The 26,680-nt window shown below is 41.7% G+C and overlaps 1 protein-coding gene across 2 annotated transcripts in view; it reads right to left on the bottom strand.

The window, feature by feature from the left end:
• CDYL (chromodomain Y like) overlaps window positions 1–26,680 on the bottom strand; it is a 193,210-nt gene that overhangs the window by 53,376 nt on the left and 113,154 nt on the right. The window contains exon 1 of one of the 2 annotated variants that reach the window (XM_065584917.1): window positions 1,057–2,643. The exons of the other annotated variant lie outside the window; for it this stretch is intronic. Within the exon in view, the coding sequence (XP_065440989.1) occupies window positions 1,057–1,387 (331 nt within the window). The 5' untranslated portion in view covers window positions 1,388–2,643. Of the gene's footprint in view, window positions 1–1,056; window positions 2,644–26,680 lie in introns of those variants that run through there. 2 annotated transcript variants of the gene reach the window in all.

The raw sequence follows: 26,680 nt of genomic DNA, 5'->3' as shown, positions 1-26,680 counted from the left end.
CTCCAAGTCAGTAGCTTTCCAAATTGTCTTTCAAGTGTGTGCCAGGACGTTCTTATCTGGGGAGCTTGTGTCACCCTCCTGCACAGTCCCCACTGAATTAAAGCATTATAGGTTTAATTAAACACTCCACTACCTCCAGTGTAAGTTATACAGTCGCTCTCAATAATTAGGTTACATATTAGTACTCTTAGATTATTACATAGCAAGCTCCATGATGTCACACCTGGCCATGGGTAAAATATCCTCTTCAGTGGGTACAACTGATTCTTTTGCCTGAAGACCATTAACCACAACTGTGTTAGGTTGTCCCGCACTTGGACTTTTTTCTGAAATGTACATTATCTTGTCTAAGGCACTTTCCTTTTGATTGTTGTTTTCATTCTGAACAGATCACTTCTGCAATGCATGCAAATGGGAAAACCAGTTTCAGTTTTTGAGCTGGATGGAAAGTTTCCTACTTGAGAAACTGGATTCTGTGACCAGGCCCCAAACTAGAATTACTCTCCTTACGGTCATTTCAAAATAACGGTGGGAAAATAGCTGTGCTCTGAGGAAACTTCTCATTGATCAGATTCAGATTCTCAATTCCCCTCTCTCACAAGAGTCATTCATTAGAGGAAGGCGACAAGCACTTTCTTGCTCTCTCTCATGTAGTTTTTTTTTTTAAATAGCATTTTGACGTATCACTATCACTATTGGATGACTTCTGTGAGGATTCAGATGAAAGGGCTCAAGCCCTTTTATGCGACTCCTTTTCGGACTTCCCAAGACAGCTTTTGACCTTGTTAAGAATATAGGTGCTGGTGGAATGGTTCTCTGAGGTGACCTTCCCCAGACTCTTGTGTTAGTTTGGTGTTTGGCAGGGGTGGAGCACTAGAGGTGAAGTTAGCCTATTTCTCCCCAAACCACTATCCAAATGAGGACCACAAAGGAAGGAAAGCAGTGATAACTGCTAGTGGGACAACTGCAATGGAGGAAGGTTGAAGTTTATTAGCATCTAGTTATGCTAAAGGGGAAGCTGCCTTCCCGGATTTCCCCCTAAAGGGGAGGTTTTACCTGGATTGGAGCGCTTCTTTCCCTTCTTGGGTTTCTGGTGGTACTGCAGCTGCCTCTCTCCCTCAGCACTGCTCTCTACCACTGTAGTAGCTCTGGCTCCCGCACTGACTTGCTCCTCCGCAGCAAATTTTAGCAGACTACCAGTTTCTTCACAAGACTCAGCAACTGCAGAGCTAGTTCCCTCTTGGAAGGCTTCAAGTTGCTCCTTTTCCCTCAACTCAAGCAGTACTTTGTCAGGGGAGCTTCTCTGTGACCCAAAGCAGCATTCAATAACTGAACAAGAGTTGAGGAAGGGTCCCTGGCACTGGCTATGCTTTGGGCCATCTACCATTTTGTAGATGCTGGCCTAAAATAGCAGGCAGAGGGTGGGAAATTCTGCTCTGTAGGAAAGGAAAAGAGGTGGGAGCATAAAGACATCACAGAAAAGTTGGCAAGGGAGCAGAGAAATAAAATATAAACTGAGTTCCTAGCTGCCTGCTATTGGAGTAGACACAGCTGGTAGTAATTTGATGAGCAGCCCATTCCTCTTTACCCCATAACCCTAACTTGCCCAGAGACACAGCTCCAGGTGCCTCTGGTCCAATCAGTAGAGAGGCAGCAAATCAGAGGACATGCCCCTCCCAGATGTAGTGCTTATATGTTGAGGAGCTTAATTAAAATCAAGGGACTCCTTCCTATACTGGTAGTTAGCATTACATATAGTAAACAGCTGCATGATCTGGCTCTGATGTATTAGTTAAAAAAAACATTATTAAGGTTGCAAAGTCACTCAAAAGTTAGGAAATGCCAGAATTTAGGTTGACTTTGTAACCTTAATTCAGTTCCTCTGTGCCTATGCATTATGAGACAGTCTTTAATTACATGATTACACACTGTTTTTTTCATATTCACTACACAGGATGGATGGTGCTCACTTAATGAGCAGCTATTCGATATTTTGTTTTCACCTTGTGAGCCTTGCCTTATTTACAGCACTCTATTCAAACCATGCTCTCAAGACAGAAAAACCCAGGAGGAAATTTATTAACTTTATCAATATAGTATCTGAGTGATTCATAAATATTAATGAATTAATTTTCACAAACCTGTGAAATGAGAGGGAATTATTATCCCCATTTTATATGTTGAGAACTGAAAAAAAGAGAGAGAAAGGTCAAAAGTATCTACTAATTTTAAGTGCTCAATATGAGCTATGCAGGACTTGATTTTCCAGACTTCTGAGCACTATATAGCATTTATATGTTCAAATTGTATCTTCCACTGATTTCAGTTACAGTTGTGAGTGCTTAGTATTTCTACAAATCAGATCCCAGAAACTCAAGTCAGGCATCCAGAAAGTTAGGAATACGCAATTAGTGACAACCTGAGCAAAGCTTAAATGACTTACCCTGCATCACAGAGCCAGGTGTAGAATCTAAAACTCCAGGGTGGCATTCAACTGCCTTAACTGTGAGACCATCTTTCTCTTCCTGCAATTCCCTGCCTCATTCCCTATACATGTTCCAGGACTCCTTAGATGCCTTTGAAGAGCAGTGGGAGCTGTCTGAGGTTCTTTGCTCACTGTGCCTTTCCGGTTCCCTGATTTTTAACCCTCGATCCTCACTCCCTTTCCTGTTTTTTTTTTTTTTTTAATTTGTTGCCCCAAAACATCAGTTGTGGCCTGAGTTTTAGTGGTTCCTTCCCTTGGGTGAGGGGGTGGGCCTTTACTTCTGGGTAGGCATAGGCCCACCCGCCCCAGTATTCACAACAGGTAGATACCTTGCACCCCTTTCCGCCTCCCTGACTCAGACTCACTCCACACCCACCTCCTCTGTTTCCCAGATCCAGTTTTCTTAACCAGCCAGTCCCAGTCTCCTCTAACCAAGGCTCATTGCCCCAATCTATTCACCCCATTTCCCCCTCTTGCAGGTCTGGCTCCATAGGTGCTGGAACTAGGGGTGCTACCGCACCCCCTGGCTTGAAGTGGTTTCCATTATATAAAGGGTTTATAGCAGGGGTCAGCAACCTTTGAGAAGTGGCGTGCCAAGTCTTCAGTAATTTAAGGTTTCGCGTGCCAGTAATAAATTTTACATTTACAGGGGCCCCCAACAGAACCCCAGACTGGCAGCGGACTGAGCGGCACTGGCATCAGGGACCCCGGGTGGCAGGGGTCGGCAGACGGAACCCCAGACCAGCAGCGGGCTGAGCACGCTGTCGGTCTGGGGTTCCGTCTGCCACCCGCACTGCTGGTCTGGGGTTCTGTCCGCCGGCCTCTGCCAACCGGGGTCCTGGCCGAGACCATGGCTGGCAAGGGGCCAGCAGCTGGAACCCCAGACCGGCAGCGGGCTGAGCGGCTCAGCCAGCTGACGGTCTGGAGTTCTGGCCGCTGGCTCCTGCCAGCCAGGGTCCTGGCCGTCGGCCCTGCTTAGCCCCCTGCTGGCCTAGGATTCCGTTCACCCAGGCAGGCAGCGGGCTGAGCCGGGCCAGTGGCCGGGACCCCAGCTGGCAGCAGCGTGCCAGTAAAAATTGGCTGGTGCCGCCTTTGGCACATGTGCCGTAGGTTGCCGACCCCTGGTTTATAGTTTGGTTCAATGGCTCTCAGCACCCCCACTATACAAATTGTTCCAGCACCCCTGTCTGGCTCTTGTCTCCTCTGCATTTGAAATCAGGCAGCTTCCATCTCCACAACGCATAGGGATCACTCAGAGCACAGGACAGAGACTGGCTTCCTGTTCTTGGTTCAGGCACCCAGTCCCTGTCAAGTATTTCTGTCCACTTGATAGATATGCTAAGTACAGAGTGTAAAACAATTTTGCTGTTGGTAACAAGGGTCATTTGTGGATTACCCTTATTCTTCAAGGTAATGACTAAGCAATGATTAAATGATATTTCACTTTTTTACTTACACACACACACACACACACACACACACACACACACACTCTCTCTCTCTCTCTCTCATCCTCTTATCTCACATGCATTTATGATTCAGGAGAGTCAGTTATACTCAATTCACTATTAGTTTTTATGCCAGTGTAATTGATTATTTTACCATGTGGACTTTGGTATTATCCCCGTTATGAAACCTTGCTAATATCTATGTCTCTAATTTGCACACCCCATAATTTGTATTCAAAAATGTCTTTTCCTCATTTCTCAGCAAATATTTAACAGGAAAGTGCAGTAATTTGATCACATTAAGACTTCATTTGTTTTACAAAATACAATACATATCTTCAATAGAGTGAATCTGTGAGCCAAACCCACTACATATTGTAGGCTGTGAGCACAGATCCTATGGGAGCCCCAACGTTGCAGTAGTGGACATGGAATAACTGTGCAAATATTCCAAAACCAAGGGATGAGCGGGGGGAGGAGTCTCCAGAGAAACATTGTGCAGTGCCTGATAACTCAGGCTTGTTACAGGCACAATAATATGGCTCTAAGGAAATAAGTAACATTCAAAGTACCTCGCCAAAGCTTCAAAGGGGTATCAAACCAGTCTCTTACTTGGCAACCACAATCTACAAGTACAAAATGAGAGGGTAGGTAGCCATCCATAGTGAAAATATACCCTTTTAAGTTATTAAGAAAATACAGTAAGTACTTGCACGAAAGCAATTTACAAGTTGCACAATTGAGTTTGATCAGCTAAAAAGTCAACTTCCTACTGACACACTTTACACAGTAATTCTATTACTTCTCTTTGCAATCATCGGAATAAAATTAAAGAACCAAAATTGTGCATACGAACAGTTCAGTTAAAAGCCTTTTTGGACACCTAAACCGCTTGCCTGTAGAACTTTACTTCCTTAGTTTTATTCAAATGTACAATGCTAAGGAATTTATGAAGTTACAAGAAGATCAATTCATTTTAAGTTTAAAAAAGTACATGTTTTCTCTTTACCTGTAAATGTGGTTCACCAGTTTAAAACACCCCACAATAGCTGTAGCAAAAGCATCCAGAGAGGGAAGGAAAGAAAACAAGTGTAGATATACTAAAGAAAGCTAAACATTTCAAACACTGAACTGCTGCCTGAAAGACCAAACTACCTTAGTTAAGGAAGAAACAGCTTCTTTATAATACTTTATGCTGGGATGAGATGAAGCTCAGGTTACTGCCCTGCAGATCTCATTAGATGATGCTCAATTCTGCTCTTCCCAAGAAGTTGAAATGGATCTTGGGGAATGAGATTTAATACCATAGGGTGAAGATTTGCTAGATTTAAACATATACCTCTTTAATAAACTGCTCCTTACCTTTTTAGAGATTGTAGATTTTTGAAGCTTTAGAACTCTTTTGAATGAGCTAGAAATAGACTGAAAAGAGCATCTAGTTTTCTGCAGATTTCACTTAGGCTAATACTATATAATAAAATAATAATAATGTATAAACTTTCACCTCTTGGAACTTGGGAAACTGGGTAACACAACAAATAAAAATGCAACATTAAAAACACACTTAGCAGTAAAAAAAAAGCTTAATAAAAGGATCAAATAAAAAATAGGGGAAAGCATGAGATATTGTTTTTTGTAGTTGTTTTGTAGTGGAGAGATGAACTGTTGTGGGCAGTAATTACCATAACATAAGGGCCAACATAGTAAGGTGCCATGCCCTGCCTACCTGACACATAATGGTGGGATTCCTATAATGTGGGTAGGTATTAGAGCAGAAGCACCCATCAAAAAAGGCTCACAAGCAGGTGGTCTTGAACAGTGAGAGGGCTAATGTCACTTAGAGTTTTCAAATCCAACAGTACCAACTTAAAATCGGTGTGCCAGTGTAAAGAATTCAATATGGTGTAATCTGATCACAGTTGTTCCAACCAATGAGCAAATAGGTTACTGAAGAAGTTACCAGCAATAGGGCTGCCTCATAAGCTCTGTAATTTCCTGTTTTGCTGTGACAGAACTTTATGGTCACAATGGCATGTGCTGTTGTGAGGTCATTTCTAGTTAAAGAAGGGCGCAGGCTGTATAACTGAAAAAAATCCCAAAACAAAAAAAAATTTCTATTACACCTGACAGACGGTATTCCACGTAAGCGATGCAGCTCACATTTACTCTCAGCTTCTTGAGAGGAAAAGGTGATCTTGTTAAAGCACAGGACTGGGAGTCAGGAAACCTAGATTCTAGTCTCAATTAAAAAAATTTTAAGATGAGAACTTAACACTATCCCCCTCACAAAATAGAGAGCGAGATTGTGTTTCCACTGCAGACTCTCCCAAATTATAAAACCTAAAACCCCAACCCCTTAAAAATCTACTCCAGCTTACCTAGTAAATCACACCAAACCGTTTTTGGACATTATAGTCTCTGTCAGAAGCATAAAAGACAAAAACTAACTAAAATAAAAATTACATCTTCTGTGTTTGTTCCAGAAGTTAAGCACAACTTCATTAAAAAATATGAAGGTACAGTAGCTCTCTAATAGGAAGAGGTCAGAGCACGGTGAACTATCTACTTGACTGAAAAGCACCTAAGTAATACAAGAATAACAGCAACTTTAATAATCAGAAAGCACAAACACCTGCCATTGACATGAATGTACACTCATTACATGGGGTAAAATCATTCCCATTTAAAATCTCACTTCAAAAGATGATTAAAAGCCTTAAAGAAATAAACACACACAAAAACAAGCAACACGCAACTAGCAATGTGATTGTGAAAAAGCAATGTGGCCTGCATATTTGGTTAGCTGTAAATATCCAAAGAGAGAAATCTGAATCTTAAGAGTTCTAAAATTTAACTATTACTGCAGATTATCAGAAGAAATCTCCTTAAAGATTTAGAGTGCCAATTATGTGATCTGTGCTGTAGAAAGAGAGGCTGGCAATGCTCCAACCCCCAAGGGGCAATCTGCATTCAGCATCTAATTAATCTAACTCAAGGACAGTCACTGGAGATATTTTGTGAGCAAATCATACAACAAGACATGAGTCACCTGAAAAAGTTCATCCAGAAATAGTTGAGAAACTTTGGCCCTGGGACTTCTTTTAGACTACAGAAATCTTGTCAAACTTTTTTCTTCTATCACCAACGCTTTCAAACCCAACGTCCCTGGTGTGGAGTAGAGTACGGGGAGATGATCACATTTCTGTCATACAGGTATTCGGGCAGGATTCTCATTTACCAGTGTAAAGTGCCCAAGTGTAAATGCGATTCCAGACCTGCAGTCTCACGTATTAGAAATGTCAGGTAGCAAACCCTGATAACACTGCTCTGCAGCCAAAATGCTTCTGAAATAAATGTAGTCAAACTTTACTAATTCTGGGTCTCTGAGAACGAAAATGATGCTTAAAATTGTTGATTGGCTCTAGTTTTCAAGATATGCTATTGGGTCAGTATATATGACCCTGGACTTGGGAATGGCGGAGGATAAGTGAGTTATAAAGGGAAGGGATCTCAATTTAAACCAGAAATGACTAAAATACATCTTTGACTGGATCTATGAATAAATCTATGACTGGGTTTGGACAGTACCTTGCTTTTTAGGCAAAACAATGAATGATGCAATCTGTAGCTGGTATTGCGTCATACACGATATGAATTTCATCATGTTATTCCTAGAAGTCATGGATGATGCAATCATAACGAAGCTTACATCACTCTGCTGAACAAATTGCCCTATATCAGCTCTAGAAATCATACAGTGTCGTGCTCTCTTATTTGTCAGTGTTTGATTTTGCAAAGGGACACATTGCTGTTTAGCCAAAGTGAGCAGAGATGCCTCGTACTTGTGTGAACAGTGCAGATAACTTCTGCTCTGTTTGTGGTAAAGTGACTTTTGCATCACAAAAGCGCAGTATAACCACTATGGTTAAGAAAGCCTATCACCTTTATTTTGGCTGCAAAATTGGAGATCAGGACAAGAGGTGTGCCCCACACATATGCTGCAATACTTGTGCAGCAAATCTTCGCCAGTGGTTGAACAGGAAAAGGAAATCTATGCCTTTTGCAGTTCCAATGATTTGGAGAGAGCCAACAGATAATACCAGTAATTGTTACTTCTGCATGGTGCCTCCAGTTGGGAAAGGTGTGTCAAAGAAGAAAAAGTGGACTGTGCATTATTCAAACATTCCATCAGCTATACGCCCAGTACCCCACAGAGAAAGACTGCCGGTTCCTGATGCACCAGAATCATTCTCACTTGAGTCAGACGAGGAAGAGGATGAAACTTCTGGTCCTGAACCATCAATGTCACAGGACCCACATTTTCTCCCATCCTCCTCCTCTGAACCACACCTCATAACACAAGGTGAACTGAATGACCTTGTCAGGGATTTGGAACTACCCAAGAGTAAGGCAGAGCTGTTGGGCTCCAGACTACAGCAGTGGAATCTCCTGGCAGGTGATGTTAGGGTTTCCATGTTCCGTGACCGTCAAAAGGATCTTGTCCCATTCTTCTTCATGGAAGGTGATCTTGAAGCCTGCAACAACATCGATGATGTGATGGCAGCCCTCAACATCGTTCACGATCCAGATGAGTGGAGACTGTTCATTGATTCATCGAAGACGAGTCTTAAAGCTGTTTTACTGCATAATGGCAATGTTTTGCCATCAATTCCAGTTGGTCATGCAGTCCATATGAAGGAAACCTATGACAACATGAAACAACTTTTGAAGTGCATAAACTATGACCAACATCAGTGGCAGCTTTGTGGCAATTTGAAGGTTGTTGCTCTCTTGCTTGGTCTGCAGACTGGATACACAAAGTACTGCTGTTTTCTCTGCAAATGGGATAGTCGTGCAAGAGATTCCCACTACATCAAGAAAGACTGGCCACTCCGACAGTCATTGGAGCCTGGGAGGAAAAGTATCCTCCCAGCATCCACCACTTGTTGAATCAAGGAAGCTTTTGTTACCACCCTTACACATCAAGCTGGGCCTGATGAAGAACTTTGTCAAGGCCATTGACAAAACACAAGCAGCTTTCAAGTACCTCCGTGGAAAATTTCCAAGGTTAAGTGAAGCTAAGATAAAGGAAGGTGTCTTTGTTGGTCCTCAGATTCGTGAACTTCTTCGAGATGATGCATTTGACCACGCACTGCGTGACAAGGAAAAGACTGCATGGAAAGCCTTCCAGTTAGTGGCAATAAATTTTCTCAGAAACAACAAGGCAGACAACTACAGGTTGTTGGTGGAAAACCTCCTCAAGGCATACAAAAGCCTTGGTTGCAACATGTCACTAAAGATACATTTTTTGCACTCTCATCTAGATATTTTTCCACTGAACTGCGGAGCAGTGAGCGACGAGCATGGCGAGCGATTTCACCAGGACATTGCAACAATGGAGAAATGCTATCAAGGCAAATGGAGCCCATCAATGCTTGCAGACTATTGCTGGACAGTGACAAGAGATGCTCCATTTAATGAATACAAGAGACAAGCCAAGTAGACACTGAATAGGACTAAACTATGTACATCATAGTTTTTTGCCTTTTGTTTCATAATACATTTTATTTATATAACCCTTTTGCTGATTTTTAAAGTGTTACATAAACAGGACAGGTGAAATATTATCATGTAAAGCAACCATAAACACATGGAAAGACCTAGGTTTACAATTTATGATTAAAACTCTATCTACACAATATACATAGACATAAAATGTAAAAAAAACTTAAATATCTTAGAAACAGTAGCCAATCAGTTGTTTTAATTGTCATATTTGAATTTAGCACATCAAAATACATAATAAATAGCACATTTTATCTCTGAAGCAGATGACTTCTCAAAAATTGTAGACCAGTGTAATTCTAATACTGGATTTTGTGGCTCCCCCAGACTATTCTGACATAGTATCTGAAGATTAAAAGGCTGAGAGTAAATGCATTCAGATATATAAACCAATTTATAAACGCTCTTTGCACTGAAATGTCAATATTTTGGAGGCACCAAAGTTATTTCCAGAGTGCTTACTATCCTGTAAAATAGGCTTTGGCAGGAGACAGAAGTGCCTGGTTAAAACCATGAAGATCCCAATGGGAGAAAAAAAGAATACATGGCTACAACGCTCATTGGTAAGCAACTAGAATTACTCTTCAGTGAATGAGGCACTCCTACTACCAAACTCTAAGAAATAAACAAAGCCTTTGCAGCATTCCCAGGCTTTGGCAGACCGAGAAGCCATCTGGAACTTTAAATGGAACTTGGGTCTCTGGCATGACCACACTGAGCACTATAAAATAGGTTACTAGATTCATGGGTCCTTTTAAAGCAGATTTTCCATGCCATTGTGCACAGTCTCCAGGGATTTTTACATGTAAACTATGGTATTTTAGCAAGCATTAACAGAGGAAATGCAAAAATCTTGGCAGATTTATTAATTCTGGAGAGACCTCTTAGGGATTTTTTCCTTCTGAAGGAGGGACCAAATAAAGTCAATACCATTCTCCAAGGGAATATTATCCCTACCTCTAGAGATTTGCCAGAAATCCTTTACAGTAGATTCAGAAACTGGTTCTTCATAGACCAGGTAGAATATACCTTATTCTACAGCTTGGCCAGTTCATTCTATGGACAAATGCCTATTACAGTGGGTATAAACAGAGTAGAAAAATGCTGAAAGGGAGAACATCTCATTTGACTTAGATAAAGAAAATTTAAGGACTTATTTTTAACCTTATCTTTTAGGGGGAAGATCACAAACACTCCAGAGTTTGATTAGAGAAAAAACGAGGACCATCAATGGGTTCCCATAGCAGGAGTCTCTCAAGCGATTGACTTCAATGTTGAGTGTTTGCAGTGTTCCAGCCATGTCGGCCCCAGGATATGTGACACTCTGATTACCATTCCCAGACCTGAAGAAGAGCTCTGTGTCACTCGAAAGCTTGTCTCTTTCATCAAAAGAAGTTGGTCCAATAAAAGATATTACTTCACCCACTTTGTTTCTTTCAGGTTTGAATATAAGTGACCGCATTTTAGTTGGAGAAATAACATTTGTAGATATCCCTACTGACTGTTTGTCTGCGTCTCCTTTGGAGGCCGCCTTTTTCATTGGCTTGTTTGAGGAAAACCAGCTGCTCAGAGAGGATCTGTGGCATTATGCTTCCAAAGTGCTTTACAAACTCACGGTGCAACTTCAGAAAATCAGGAGCAATGCTGGAATACATTATTAGGGACACAATACAAACTACATTGGCTTGTTCAGCAGAATGTCAAAGAATATGAAAAATGAAAAGGACCATGGGAAGGGGGCAGCAAGAAAAATAAAATGTGACAAGCATTAGTAAGTTTAAAGAGAAAAGCTGCTATGGAAGATAGCACAGTAGATAAGGGAATCATAGCACATTGCACAAACTGCAAGAGTGAACGGAAGTATGATCTGTGGGGATATTTGGATGTACCCACTTGCTACATCTTGTCTTAATGAGACTACAAACTCTTCTGGGCAAGAACCATTTTTTACTGTTTTTCCACAGTGTCTAGCAGAATGGGGCCCAAATCTTTACTGGGACCTGCAGAAGAAGCAAGTCAAATAAAAATAATAAAGTATGGACTAACTGACATAAAACTGTCTAGCAGAGGTATCTGCACAGTTGCCTAAATTCTGGGTTACTCAGGAGTTCCTCCAGACTGCTGGACTGGTTTTAAAATAAAAAGATTTGCAAAAAATAACTGGACACTAAACTGAGTTATTTGTGATTTAAAGTTTCTGATAATATGAAAAACTACTTTTAAAGTTCCACATTGCCATTTGTATTTTTCTGATATAATAACTTCTCAGTTGTCACTACCCCTAAAGTCCCATAACTGATCAATACAATGTTTACTACTACATCATGGGTATAGCTTATCTTTCTGTATGTCAGTCAGTATCAGTTGGTGTAAAGACACTGACTGCAGAGGAGTCTCCTTGAAGATTTGTACCTAAAGAACACTTAACAGAAAGCCCTGCTACCTATGTGATTATACGTAACTGCCTTGAAGGAGTTTTAGTGCATTTTAGTATACCTGCCCAGCACTGTGTAAACCAAGTGACTACAGCAAGCTGAAAATTTTTTAAACAATTGTATTTTAGCATTCCATTTACCCAACAAACATTTCAAATTCAGTAACAGAATGTACAGTATCATGTATATTTTTCATGTGTTCTCTCTACTGCCCCCATCATTGAATAATACAGGGTCTTACCCACAACTGCATTACTGTGTGCACATATATCAACTATCAATAAAACAAAAACTTCTCCACAGAAAATTTACATGTCATGCACTAAAGTAGGACTTTTTCTACATAGGTGCACTTGAAGGGGAAAGGAACTTTACCACACCACAGTGTACTTACACAGGACCAGGCATAATGTCTCCTGGAACTGGCGGACCAGCTAATATTGCCTACAACTATGAAAAGCACCAGAATGGGTGTTTCTGGACAGACTGTGTGCTAGGATATGTCTTCTGTTTCCACAATGAGTTGGGATACCTTTGCTGGGACCTTCTTAAAAAGGTGTCGCAAGTCCCACTCTGCACTGCATTATTCCTAGGGTGTACAAAGCATATACTTTTTAAAGGAAAATTGCCTTGACACTGTGCCCTCCCACTTTTCTAACAAGCCTCATAAGGAAGTCTAAATTGTACTGTGTGGCTACAGGCTGAAGAGTATGTTTGTAATAATGTTTGAAATTATATTAAATTATGCATCTTAATCTGTCCAAGAGCTGAAGAGTGACAAACATAATTGCAGTTGGGTGAGCTTTGCTGGGATTCGCACTAAAGCCTTCTCTCAAACATCTGCGAAGTTCCAAGTCTATTAACTACAACAGCTAGTATTACTGCCACATTTGTATTAGCATTTATATAACTGTAGTGTTTCAGAACCACTAAAACCAGATCAGTATCTTGAACCAATAGCAGCAGACATGAAACATTTAGAATGACAGAATGAACAGAAAATAAAGTAAAAGACGGACAACAAATTACTAATGAGTTTGCCTGAGCAATAATTTTAATACTATACACTTGTCTGCATGAACATTTAGTTTGCTGAAAGCTGGGGTATAAACAAACCCCACACAAGCTTACTGCATGCTAAGTGTCAATGTAGACCCTGCTGCCGTGCATTACAAGCAGCGTAGTGTGCTTTAACATGCCCCACTTTAAAATGCGACTAGATTGAAGCGCATTAAGGAACTGTTAGTGAGCATCAGCAGGGTCTACACACACAGTTAGTGATTGGCAGGCTACTAAGGGACTGATTAACACCAGCTTGCTGCAAATGAAATGTTCGTGTACACAAGCCCTAAATTTCATCTTAATCAAGTATTTACAGACTAAAAATAAAGGTCAAATGAGTTTCTTACTTTCCTGAACATGGCTTTAGTTATCGTTACACTTATGTTTTATATCTACAGAGGTTATTCATGAGGTCTTAACCTAGTGATTCATTGCTTAAGGCATTTCAGTAGGAAATACAGACAATCACTACCATGCAGGTTTATATTGAAAAGGACTTCTGCTTTTGGGTCAAAAGTCAACAGGTTATGAGGGTGTGTGTACTGTTTCTTTAAGTTTATAGCAGAAAGCCAGACAGAATATTGGTGGGAAAAGTTCTAGGCAGAAATTAATATGACTGGAACTACATCTATTTACAACAGATGAATCTGGTCTAATATTGTTTTTCCTGTTCAAAGTTTTTTTGTTCAGTCTTAGAAAAATGCAGTTTTTTTCTGCAATTCTTTACCAGTAACACATAATACGGTGCCAGAAGTTGGCTCATTTGGAATCAGTATAAAAGCAAAATTATGCTGAAGTTCATCCATCCACAAACTTTTCAAATATGATAAGCTCCTGGAATAGCCTGCACAGAAGGAGTGCTTCCCAATATTCTGAATCACAAGAAATCTTAATTTAGAGAAAGCTGAAGTACTGGCCAAGTTACTAATTTATGCAATAGGGATTGAAACTGAAAATATTTATAAATCATTTACCTTCACTGAGGAAGGAGACAAAAATAGCGATGGCAGTGTCTTAAAAGCAGGGTGAGCATTTCCTTCCAAAAAGGAATGTAGTAGGCAAAGGAACATGCTTTTACCAAAGGATGCACCAGCCTGGAGAAAGGACTCATATAGTAGTTTCTATGCTAACGTATGTGAAAGAGAAAAGTATTGATATGAACAAGAAAGAACTAATAAAAGACTGTCTAATCATTTGGATTTTAATCAAGAAACTTTCTGAAAAATTACTGTTAATGTCTATGTCTCCTCTGGAACAGGCAGTGTGACTGACCCAGCAATGTGAGCTAATGAAAATGCAAGTCATGCAGCAAGGAAGTAAAATAGCCAAGTGCAGGAAGTAGTAGCAAAAAAATTCCACAGGAAACAGAGAAGCAACATAACTAGTCCTATCACCTCCAAAAAACAAAACAAAACCCTAAGAATTGTGTTTCCTGGTCAAAATGTGAGAATAACGTGCTATAAAAGACATTCAAATGGATGATGTCTGCCTAGAAAGAGAAAGCACACACAGGAAACATCTATCTTGTAGACCTTGGAAAAAATTGTATTAGAGTTGTATGAAAAACAAGGACGTATTTGTCCTATAGCCACTGGATTTCTAGAGCTGTAGAAATTCTATTTTTTTGTCATCTGGGGTTGACATGTAGGTCTATTGAAGTTAAAAAGACTTTTCTCATTGGTGCATTCCAGAAGAAAGTGTCACTGACCACAACCCACAGTTTGCCAGGTCTGAATTTCTACCTTTCGGGATTGAGTATGATTTCAAGCATATTACTTACTATCACCCACAAGGGAATGGCTTACTGGAGAGAGAGCAGTCTTCTTCTTCCGTATGGCTTGGGTTGTAGCAACGATTACAAATTTATATCTAGATTTGATAGCCAGCACATTGCCGCAGCAGTGAGCTGGTGAATGTTTTTCAGGCCACCGGTGAAAGGATGAAGGGGACACTCAGATATGATGTGCTCCATCATTTGTGCCTGGTGACCACAGTCGTATACAGGTGTTTGCCTGATTTTCCATTTAAAGAGGGTTTGTCCACATCTCCCATGAGATGTCCTGATGTGATTCAATCTGCACCAGTCTCTCCGACATAAATCAAAACACATTGGTTCCTCGGTAGGGTTAATGAGAAGTTTGTTTTGAGAGCTCAAAACACTCCACGTGGCTCTCTATTGAACCTCAGTGTTGAAGTTGAATGTAAGAGTCTTGATGAGGTTCCATAGAGGGTTGTGGGATTTTAATCTTGTCTTTGGCAGGTTCTGCAGGTTGTTGTGCAACAGGATCCTCATGTTTGCATTGACATGGTTGAGAAAGCAAGATGTCTGGGCAGCTCTTCCAATCTGTGGAGGCTGGATGTGCGAAAGGACGGGAAGCCAACTGATTGCAGTAGATTTGAGGGTCCCTGACACTCTGCCCATGGTGTTATTGAGTTGAGTACAAAGGAGTTTAGTGTGACTGCTGTGAGAAAACACTGGTGTACAATATTCAGCCGCAGAATATACCAAGGCAATTATTGCGGTTCGTAAGGTCCGTGGACTGGAGCCCCATGATGTTCCGGCCAATTTCCTGATAAGCGCGGCACAAGTCCTGACCTTATCACAGGTGTTCTCAAGGTGTTGTCGAAAGGTGAAACTCCGGTCCAGTGTAATGCTGAGATACTTTAGTTAGAACAGGGGTGGGCAAACTTTTTGGCCCAAGGGCCACATCTGGGTGGGGAAATTGCATTCAAGGCCATGAATGTAGGGCTGGGGCAGGGGGTTGGGGTGCTGGAGGGAGTGCGGGGTGTATGAGGGGGCTCAGGGCAAAGGGTTGGTTGGGGCGGAGGAGGAGTGCGGGGTGTACAAGGGGACTCAGGGCAGAGGGTTGGGGTGCAGGAGGAGTGCGGGGTGTACAAGGGGACTCAGGGCAGAGGGTTGGGGTGCAGGAGGGGTGCAGGGTGCAGCAGGGGGCTCAGGGCAGGGAGTTAGGGTGCAGGAGGGGTGTGGGGTGCAGGATCCGGCCCGGTGCCGTTTACCTGGAGCAGCTCTGGGGTGGCAGTGGTACGCAGCGGGGCTCAGGCAAGCTGTCTGCCTGTCCTCGCCCCGCACCGCACCCGGAAGCGGCCAGCACCACGTCCCTGTGGCCCCTGGGGAAAGAGGGGACAGAGGGTCCGCGTGTTGCTGTCACCTGCGGGTACCTCCCCCGAAACTCTCATTGGCTGCAGTTCCCGACCAATGGGAACTGCGGGGAGCGGTGCCTGCAGGTGAAGGCAGCATGTGGAGCTCTCTCCCCCACCCCTCCCAGGGGCCTCAGGGATGTGGTGCTGGCCACTTCCGGGAGTGGTGCCGGGCCCGTGGTGCCACGGGGGTGGGAATCCCGCAGGCCGGATCCAAAGCCCTTACGGGCCGGATGCAGCCCGCGGGTCGTAGTTTGCCCACTCCTGAGTTAGAATCAGGGACATCATTTTAGTAAATATATACAAGCAATCTAATATCATGTGGCCTGATCCCATCTTCCCTTCCCTTCTTCATCCGGCCATCTACATAGGTGACTTCAACAGCCATCATGAAGACTGGGGATACTGCTCAAACGACACAGCCGGGGAACAGATCACAGAATGGACCTTCCTTAAAGATCTCCACCAGCTCTATGATCCAAAGCATTGCAGATCTTTTCGGTCTTCAGGGTGGACAATGGATCACAACCCTGGCCTGTGTTTAGTGACCTGTAACAACACAGGTATCCTACTGGCCACAACAAGAACCATCTTGAGTCACTTCCCGCATAGCTAATGTGGCCCAATTATCCTCCAGACTGGCCTGGAAGTGCCTCTTCTGCAGTTGGTGCCAAAGCCACTTTGGAATTTCCACAAGGCTGACTGACCTGCCTATGCTTCAGAAACAGAACACTGGATCCCACAGCTCGAACGGATACCTAGAAACTTTGGCAGTTTTACAAGCATCCTAAAATCGACCGCTAAGAAGTATTCTGTGCAGTCACCACAAGCTTTCATCCGCTGCTGAACAAAAGAATCCGAGTCCCTCCTGAGGGAATATGAAAGAAGTGATGACCCAGATAAAGCCACTGTGCTGCTCGAGTCCTTGCATTCAGTGCACCTGGGAAGAGACTGTTGAAAGCCTTGATTTCACACATTCAAGCCACAAGGCATGGGCTCTTTTGTGGCAACTTGGAGGATCCCAGCCAGTAATGCGAGTCCCTGCAAAGGTGACCGCAAAATGCTGTCGCCTCTCATCTTCTTTCTAATAGCAAGCCGCTAACAAGATTACATGCCAGGAGATCAAGTGGGAATTCCGCAAAAACCTTCACCAATGCCTGGAGGAATCTCCACTCTTCTCTCTGTACTCTGTAGAGGAGATCAACGTTGCGTTCTTGGAAGCCAAAAGCCGCAAAGCTGCAGGAGTTGATGTAATTCCTCCAGAGTTTCTCAAGAACCTGGGGAGATGGGGATGGGAATGGTGACAAACAACGGTGTTTGTCCTACTGAAGCCTGGGAAACCCTGGAAAACTGCAGCCAGCTATCGCCTCATCTCTCTCCTCTCAACCACCGGAAAGTTCATGGAATGGGCACTGCTCCGTTGTATGTCTGACATTATCACAGATATCCTCCCAGCGGAGCAGGCAGGATTTTGCCCAAAGAGGAACTGCTGTGACCAAGTAGCTTCACTCACCAGCCACACTGAGACAGGATTCTAACATAAATTGAAGACAGGGATCGCCCTTGTTGATTTGACCTCGGCATATGCATCATCTAGAGAGAGGCCTCCTCCTCAAAATCTCCTGCGTCATTTACTGCTGATGAACAATCAGTCTCTTGGCAGTGTTGCCCGGGGACCGCCACTTTAAGGTACACCTTAATGGCCAGATCAGTAGACAAAGAACTCTTAACTCGGGCACCCCTCAGGGCTTTGTCCTGGCCCCGATACTTTTTAATCTATACACTGTGGATATACTACCGACAGAGTTGAGGAAATTCATGTATGTGGATGACATTGCTCTAGTTGTTCAGCACACAAGCCTCCAAACCATCAGCTGCACCCCTAGCCCAACCCTAACCTTAGCACAATGACTGGATTATTTCCAATGCTGAAAAAACCAAAAATATGGTGACCACTTTCCATCAAAACAATAAAATGGCTAATATCAAACTCGATGTGCAATTCTGTAGTGAGAGCATCAGCCATGAAAAAGAGAAGTACAGATTGCTCAGAAAATTCTACACCTAAAAAGAACCTATGGGTATGTCTACGCTATGAGCTGACGATGTGACTCCTAGCTCAAGGAAGCTTACTCATGCTAGCTCGCATCAAGCTACCATGCTAAAAACAGACTGTAGCTGCAACACTAGGAGTGAAGGGATGGGCTAACTGCCATGAAAGTGTGCCTAGAGTCTCAGATGGGTACATACTTGGGGTGGCTAGCCCATGCTGCTGCTCACTCTGCCACAACTAGACTATTTTTAGCATGGTAGTTCAACGAGAGCTAGCGCGGGTATGTCTCCTTGAGCTGGGAATCACAGCTCCAGCTTGAATGGTAGACAAACCCTATATTCGCTCAGCTGATCTATAGTGCAACTTTCACATTGGAGTAACCCCAGCTTTGCTGTTTGTGGGCTGATAGGTCAGAACAATGCTGTCTACCTTGGAGGTAAATCTTCCGACATGACTCTGCTTGCTTACACAGGAAAAAAGAAGGTATACGGGGGGCACAGAACAGAGATGTTAGGATTGGGTATCATTTCTTTAATTCTGTACCAGGACACAAGGCAGGAGGGGCTGGAAAAGATTCTAGAAAAGCTGTACAGTGAGGTGAGAGCAGCAGTGTAGTGCTAGCCTATTGGGAGTCCTAAGCAACAATGTCCTCTTACTCCCCCAATCCTAAAACAGACAAGTTCTTATAATAAGAAGTGAATAGGGGGCCCCCTTGAGCTGCTCAGGGCCCTTAGTAATCGCTTACTCTGCTTATGCCTCTTATGGATGAGACAGAGATGTTTCAGAGATGTCACTTTTTTCCTCATTCTAATAAAGTTCTTTGTTCAATGAAGAAACCAACTCTCTGTGACTTTACTATTCTCTACCACTTGGGAACTGGAGACAATGCTCTTGTGAGAGATGCTCAGATGGGGGGCGTAAGACCTTAGACGGGGAAGGAGCATGGACTGGCTATCTTGGAGGAGCTGGAATGCTAGGGGCAGAAGTGCCTTTAGAAAGCAGGGGGAGACTATCAGTCCATGGTGAAGGCAACACAAACCCTATTTAAAAGAGAGAATTTTTCCTTTTCTGCCAGGACCTTGGCTCTGGGGGGTTCCAGGGTACTTTGCAGGCCTGTTTAAAATCCTCTGAGTCCTATTTCATTTTCTCAGGAGGAGAGTCTTCCTTACTGTCCCAGATCTCTTACTTCCACAAAGAGTGGCGTGGGCCAAGGAGGGACCCAGTGTAGATGCCTGCTTTGTGTATAAAAACTTAGTAGCATGGGCACATCCTGGTTCTGAAGCCCCTGCAGGAATTGTTCAAGCTGCAGTCCTGGCTCAATGCATGTGGGACTGAAGGCCCATAAACTGCTGATGCCTCACATGATGCTTCAGAGGCAGCTGTACAAGTCCATGTTTTATACCATGAAAACTTCTCAGGTCTACTCCTCTTGCACTTCTAGGACTACTCCATTCTTCCTTTTATGCATGGGAGAGATAGCCTGCAGGTACCTCATGTGATGCTGCAAAGTTAACTGCACACCAGGGTTTGCCTGGATATCCTCTGAGGTCTACTCCATTTTCTCCTCCATTCTGTTCCCTTTTCCTCTGATGAAAAGGGTTCTAATGCTCCATATCATGAAGAGAGAAACAGCTAATGGAGAAGGAAAGCCACTGTAGGAAATGACATCACCAGAAGTATCAATGTACTGTTACTGTGTGCTGGCAAAGAGGAATCATACCCAAGCATCTTGAAAGCTACAGAAGATGTTAAAGAAAAAAGTACTAACATTTTAAAAAGCACAGTCTCAGCTTTAAAAAGACACATTTGATGGGCAAATCTCATGACTAGGGCCCTACCAAATTCGTGGTCCATTTTGGTCAATTTCACGGTCATACAATTAAAAAAATTAGTAAATTTCCTTGTTTCAGCTATTTAAATTGGAATTTTCACAGTGCGTAATTTTAGGGGTCCTGACCCATAAAGGAGTTGGTGGGGGAGGAGAGTTGCAAGGTTATTGTAGGGAGGGTTGCAGTACTGCTACCCTTACTTCGCTGCTGCTGCTGCTGGTGGCAGCGCTGCCTTCAGAGCTGGGCAGCTGGAGAGCAGTGGCTGCTGGCCGGGAGCCCAGCTCTGAAGGCAGCGCCACTGCCAGCAGCAGCGCAGAATTAAGGATGGCATGGTATGGTATTGGCACCGTTACTTCTGCACGGCTGCTGGTGGGACATAGCTGGACAGCCAGCTCTGAAGGCAAACAGCCACCACTCTCCAGCCACCCAGATCTGAGGCAGTGCAGGAGTAAGGGTGGCAATACTGCGACCCCACCTAAAATAACCCTGTAACCCCCCTGCAACTCCCTTTTGGGTCAGGACTCCCCATCTGGAGAAATGCTGGCCTCCTCTATGAAATCTGTACAGTATAGGGTAAAAGCACACAAAAGACCAGACTTCACAAGGGGAATCCAGATTTTCACGGTCCGTGACATGTTTTTCAGGGCCAGGAATTTAGTAGGGCCCTACTTATGACCTAAGGTTAGTCAAAGTTGTGTTTCTCATCAGGTGCAACTTTTTACACTTGTACTAGTGCAACTGAAGAGAGAGGGGGAAAAAAACCCCCTATCCTTGTACATTAGTAATACTACTGTGTAAATTACTTTGCTGCATGAACATGAATGTTGATAATTTTCACATTGTTTTCATAGTATTCCTATTAGATCTAATGTCATTTTAACCCGTAGGTATTGCCAAGTATAGAAAATGGATATAAAATGTCATGATGTTCTTACGGAAAAAATGCTATTACTACACACTTAATTTAAAAATGAAATCAAATGGTTTCAGGAAGTCAAGCACTCTTGATCCTGCTCAACATCTTTACCACTTCCATGAGATGATGTAATGTCTATTAAATCTATCAGGAAGCAGTTTATTTTTAATTGAAAAAAATAAGTCACATATATCCTCATGTATTGATACAAAGAGATTAATTTATCACATGAAAGTATAATGCAGTGCACCACAAGTGAGTCATCCTCCCATTATACCCACATACAACACATAATTAAAATTGTAAGGCACTCCCACATACACCAAGTATTTTTATCGTTTCAGTTTGAAGAACGTGCATAGTTCTAATATTTAACAATAATTTAAGAATCTCTTGTTTATATTTTTATATGAAGACATGCTAAGTTAATTCAGTGTTAATTCAAATAATTTCTGTTTGTGATACACTACACAATTAAAGATGGTCAAAAAGTTGTAACAAACAACAACAAATCTGCATCCACAAGGAGACTTGTACAAAGAATCCTCAGTTTCTATGATGATGATGAATGATTAAATCAACAAAATTCACACTTGTGCTATAAGACATGTCAATATCCATCGTCTCAATGACCTCAATCAAACCACAAACCAACAAGCTTCTCCTTCCCCATTTTCTAAATAAACTTATAAAAAGAAAAAGAAAGTAAGTATAATGTGAATCCTGCACTCCTTACACAGACAAAACTCACACTTGTGTCATTAGGAGTTTTGCCTGAATAAGGACTGAGGATTTGTGGTAAAATTTTCAGAAGTGCCTAAGTGACTATGACTACACTATGAATTATTTCAGTATAACTAATCCACACCCCTGAGTGACATAAGTTATATTGACGTAAGCACCGGTGTGGACAGCGGTATGTCAGTGGGAGAGCTTCTCCCGCCGACATAGCTACTGACTCTCATGGAGGCAGGAGTTAAGCCGATGGGAGAGCTCTCTCCCGTCGCCTTAAAGCATCTTCACAAGAAGCACTACAGCAGTGCAGCTGCGCTGCTATGGTACAGACATAACTCTAAAGTGGATAATGATGTCTAAAGCTAACTCAGAACTGCAGAATCTTGAATACACGTGGATCAACGTGCTAGCTAGCAAAACACAGGAGGGGTTCTGGTGAAGGTCTGTTACAAACCTCCATATCAAACTAGAAAACAGGATACGTTACTTATTACTTTAGTTCACCTATCTGTAATGTGTGGAGAGAAAAAGTGTGTTGTTACATGCTAAATATGTTATATGTGTTCACTTTGGTGGGAGACATATGCTGGAGATCTAATGCCTTGTGGATGTGGGGAAGAAGTAGATGAGATATATCTTGACTTTAGTAAGGCTTTTGATACTGTCTCACATGACCTTCTCATAACCAAACTAGGGAAATATAGCCTAGATGAACCTACAATAGCCTAGATGAACCTATAATAAGGTGGGTATATAATAGGTTGGAAAACCATACTCAAGAGTAGTTATCAATAATTCACAGTCAAGTTGGAAGGGATATAGAGTGGGGTCCTGCCGGGATCTGTCCTGGGTCTGGTTTTATTCAATATCTTCATAAATTATCTGGATAATGACAGAGAATACGTTTATAAAGTTTGTGAATGATACCAAGCTGGGAGGGGTTGTAAGCACTTTGTTGAACAGGATTAGAATTCAAAAGGTTCTTAAATAGGAGACATGGTCTAAAATAAATAGGATGAAAATCAATAAGGACAAATGCAAAGTACTACACTTTGGACAAAATCATCAATTGCACAAATACAAAATGGGGAATGACTTCCTATGAAAGAGTATGCCAGAAAAGGATTTGGGGGTTACAGTGGATCACAAACTAAATATGAGTCAATAAGGTAATACTATTGCAAAAAAGTGAACATCATTGTGGAATGAATTTGCAGGAGTGTTGTAAGCAAGACATGAAAAGTAATTCTTCCACTCTACTCAGCACCAGTAAGGCCTCAACTGGAGTACTGGATCAAGTTCTGGGAAGATTAGGATAAATTGGAGAAAGTCCAGAGGAGAGCAACAAAAATTATTAAAGTTCAAGAAAACATGATGTGCAAGGAAACACTGAAAAAAAATGGGTTTTAATCTGGAGAAGAGAACACTGATGGGGGACACGATAACAGTCTTCAAGTACGTAATTGGTTGTCATAATGAGGAGGGTGAAAAATTCCTCTCCTTATCCATTAAAGACAGGACATGAAGTAATGGGCTTAAATTTCAGTAAGGGAGATTTAGGTTAGACATTAGGAAAAAACTCCTTCCTATCTGTAAGGTTACTGGAACAAATTACCCAGGGAGGTTGTGGAATCTCTGTCATTGGAGGTTTTTAAGAGCAAGTTAGACAAACACCAGTCAGGGATGGTCTAGAATACTACTTAGTCTTGCCTCAGAGCAGGGACTTGATTAGATGACCTATTGAGGTCCCTTCTAATCCGACATTTCTGACTCCCCCAAAGGCTCCTACTGGCTGTTGATCTGCAAGCTGCAGGCAGCCGTTTCCCAGCCCGTTAACCTCTCAATTGGTCCCCGACAAGGATGAGAGGCAGCCACTTCTGATGGCCAACTGGGGAGCTGGCAGTTAAATTGGTGAAGAGAAAGTCACAACTGGAGAAAGGAAAGGCAGAACAATAAGCACATTTCCCCACCTCCTCCTCCACCCCAGCACAATTACTCAGGAGTTTGGAGGCTACTGGATGATGGCATACTAATGAATTTTAGTGTTTCTTCTCCCCTTGTACAGCATTCAAAAGTTTTTCCTCTGACTTTTCACAGAAAAGAATAACCTAAAATTCATTTTAATACTCTAAGTCAAATACTCTTTGAAGATGAAAACCATCTTCTATCTATACAACGTTCCAAATAAGGTAATGTCCTTATTTTACAGATGAAGAAAATAAGGGTTTGTCTACACTTACAGCAGTGCAGCGGTGCCACTTTAATTCTTAGCGAAGATGCTACATACCCTGATGGGAGAACTTCTCCCGTCGGCGTAGGTAATCCACCTTCCTAAAAAGCAGTAGCTATGTCAACAGGAGAAGGCCTCCTGTCCACAGGAGTAGCACTGTTTACACTGGGGGATAGATCAGATTTTCTATACCCCTGAGTTACATAACTATACCAGTTATACTAAGAACCATCCTACTTCTCTGACACAACAGAATCTTACTTAATGGGTGACCATTCTCTTTTTGTACTTCATTAGTATTGTGCTGATTGAAATGTAATCTTCTGATTGAATAGATTAAATTTATTAGGTGGTTAGTAGCTGACACGTGAATCATTAAAGACAGGTCCATGGTTTATTAGATGTTTACAAAATATTTTACAGTAACTCCTCACTTAACATTGTAGTTATGTTCCTGAAAAATGCGACTTTAAGTGAAACGATGTTAAATGAATCCAAATTTCCCATAAGATTTAATGTAAATGGGGGGGTTAAGTTCCAAGGAAATTTTTTTTGCCAGACAAAAAGCATTATATACATAAAAAGTATAAGTTTTAAACAATTTTAAACAAGCAATTTAATACTATACTCAGCAATGGTGTTTGTGAAGCTCTTCCCCCGTCCCCTCCAGCCTCCTGAATGCTTCATGTTTTACTTACTTGAATAATTTTAATTGCAGTTCTCATTTCTTCTTTCTCCCTTTCAAGCAGAATTTTAGTGTCTCCATCTGTATATTCATGATTGTTAAGTATTTAATGAGTATCTATAGTAGTTACATTTTCTTTCAATATGAGGTATTATAATAATTAAAGGTATCATTTTATGGCTTACTAGCTATATAGCGTATTTAATTCCTTTTGTCTAATAGCTGTTGTGCTTTTCACACCTTTTTCTCTGTTAGTAACCAGTCTACTATGCACCTTTGCTTGTCCCTCACTTCAGAGGTATTCCCAGATATTTTCAGATATTATTGAATTATACTCCAATCTTTTTATTAGCTAACTTTGGTTGTTATGAAGGCTTTCTGCAGTGTGGGAGGAAAAGTTAGGGAGGTGTGTAAGTTTATTTCTTATTGTGCTTTTGTTTTAATTAAAGCTTAGGTTTTGCAGAAAACAGAAGTTGTTGTAAAACCCTACAATTGATATAACAATGTTTTTGTGCTTGCAATTTACTGGTGCCATAGAGCCCATTCACATTAGTCAGGCACAGTTAAGTGACAGTATTAATCAAATTACCAGATTAACGAAGCAGTTTTATTGTGATGGAGGAGGAAGAGTTGACTTACAGACCTTTTCACTGATTGGATTACTGAGAGTTCTATATATTCCAAGGGGCAGTGTCACTAATTGGAAAACTTGGAATAAAAATGTTCATGTGTTATAGTTCTCCTAATACAGGATGCGGAGAATATGGGAGTTGTGTAGCATTTTTTTTTTTTATAACTATCATATGTCCATCAGGTTATCCGTTTATATTAACCTGCCTCAATGCCCAGTTAAACCAAAGGCGTTTGTAAGGGGAGAAACCAACAGAAAATGAAATAATGGCAAAGATAAGGCTCCTTGGGGAAACAATGTGGGGGAAGCTATCCATAGAGCTCTGCAAATCTGTGGCTATCCACTTTATATTCATTGAACATGTTTGCGGATTCTGGATACAGATCCAAATTTTATATGTAGAGCCCTGCAAATCGTAGATATCTGCTTTAAATCCATGGATGTGGCTATCTGTAGACCGTTTGTGGAGCACAGATCGAATGCGGATACAAATTTTGTATCCACGCGGGGCTCTAGCTATCAATGGGGGAATACCCTGTTTGGCTCCAGTCAGGTATAGAACGGCTTACTCTTCCCAAAGATAAGTGTTTTTATAGCAGACAAATTCCTGTTACAACCTCTGGAAAGCAAAAATTAAAATAGCTCTCAGGAACTGTTAATGCATCAACATCACTGCAAATCTCTCTGTCACCTACTTGCTTTGCTAGGGACTGTTTGTCTTGTCCAGTAATCTGAGTATTTGGTCATGTCTGAATTCAGATTCACCATAAATAAGATAGACTTATAGAAAGAGACCTTATAAAAATGTTAAAATGTATTACTGGTACACGAAATCTTAAATTAGAGTGAATAAACTACTTCTGAAAGGTTGCTGACCCCTGGATTACAACATACTTTGTAGAAGAAACTTTGGTAGATAATTTTAAATTTTAAAAAAATTTGCATCCTGATTCTTGTATGTTACACCTATGCCCAAAGCCATGGAAAGTGGACTGTCAATCAAAAAAGATGATTTTTTTTCAGTCAAATAAATATGAAGAAAGTTATTCAGGACAACTCACAATGGCTGCAAATTCAATCTTCCCAGGTTAAATTATCTATGCGTAGTCCCAGCCCAGTGAATAGTAATGGAAGATGTGAAGAAAATCTGTTCAGCCTCTTAGTTCATATTTGAGTTTAGAGAGGCTGAGGAAAAGTTGCCCACCTTCTTCATAAAAATGAATACAGCTATTTTAAAACAGAACTAAAAATTCTAATAGTGAAGAACATCCACAAGCAAGTGGTTTTAAAACAAAAGGTATGATAATAGTTTAGAACACTTTTAAATTGACTTATGTTTTATTGATAGCTGCTGAGATATTTTTGTTTAGCAGAGCCTAATGAAACTCCCTTATTTTTTATTCCTCTGTAATGTCCATACTTCCTGTTCAGCCTGACAGGAAATGGG

Source organism: Chrysemys picta, chromosome 2, assembly GCF_011386835.1.
Source record: "Chrysemys picta bellii isolate R12L10 chromosome 2, ASM1138683v2, whole genome shotgun sequence".
In the NCBI taxonomy this organism is placed as follows: Eukaryota; Metazoa; Chordata; order Testudines; family Emydidae; genus Chrysemys; species Chrysemys picta.
This window is presented reverse-complemented; position numbering and strand designations above follow the sequence as displayed.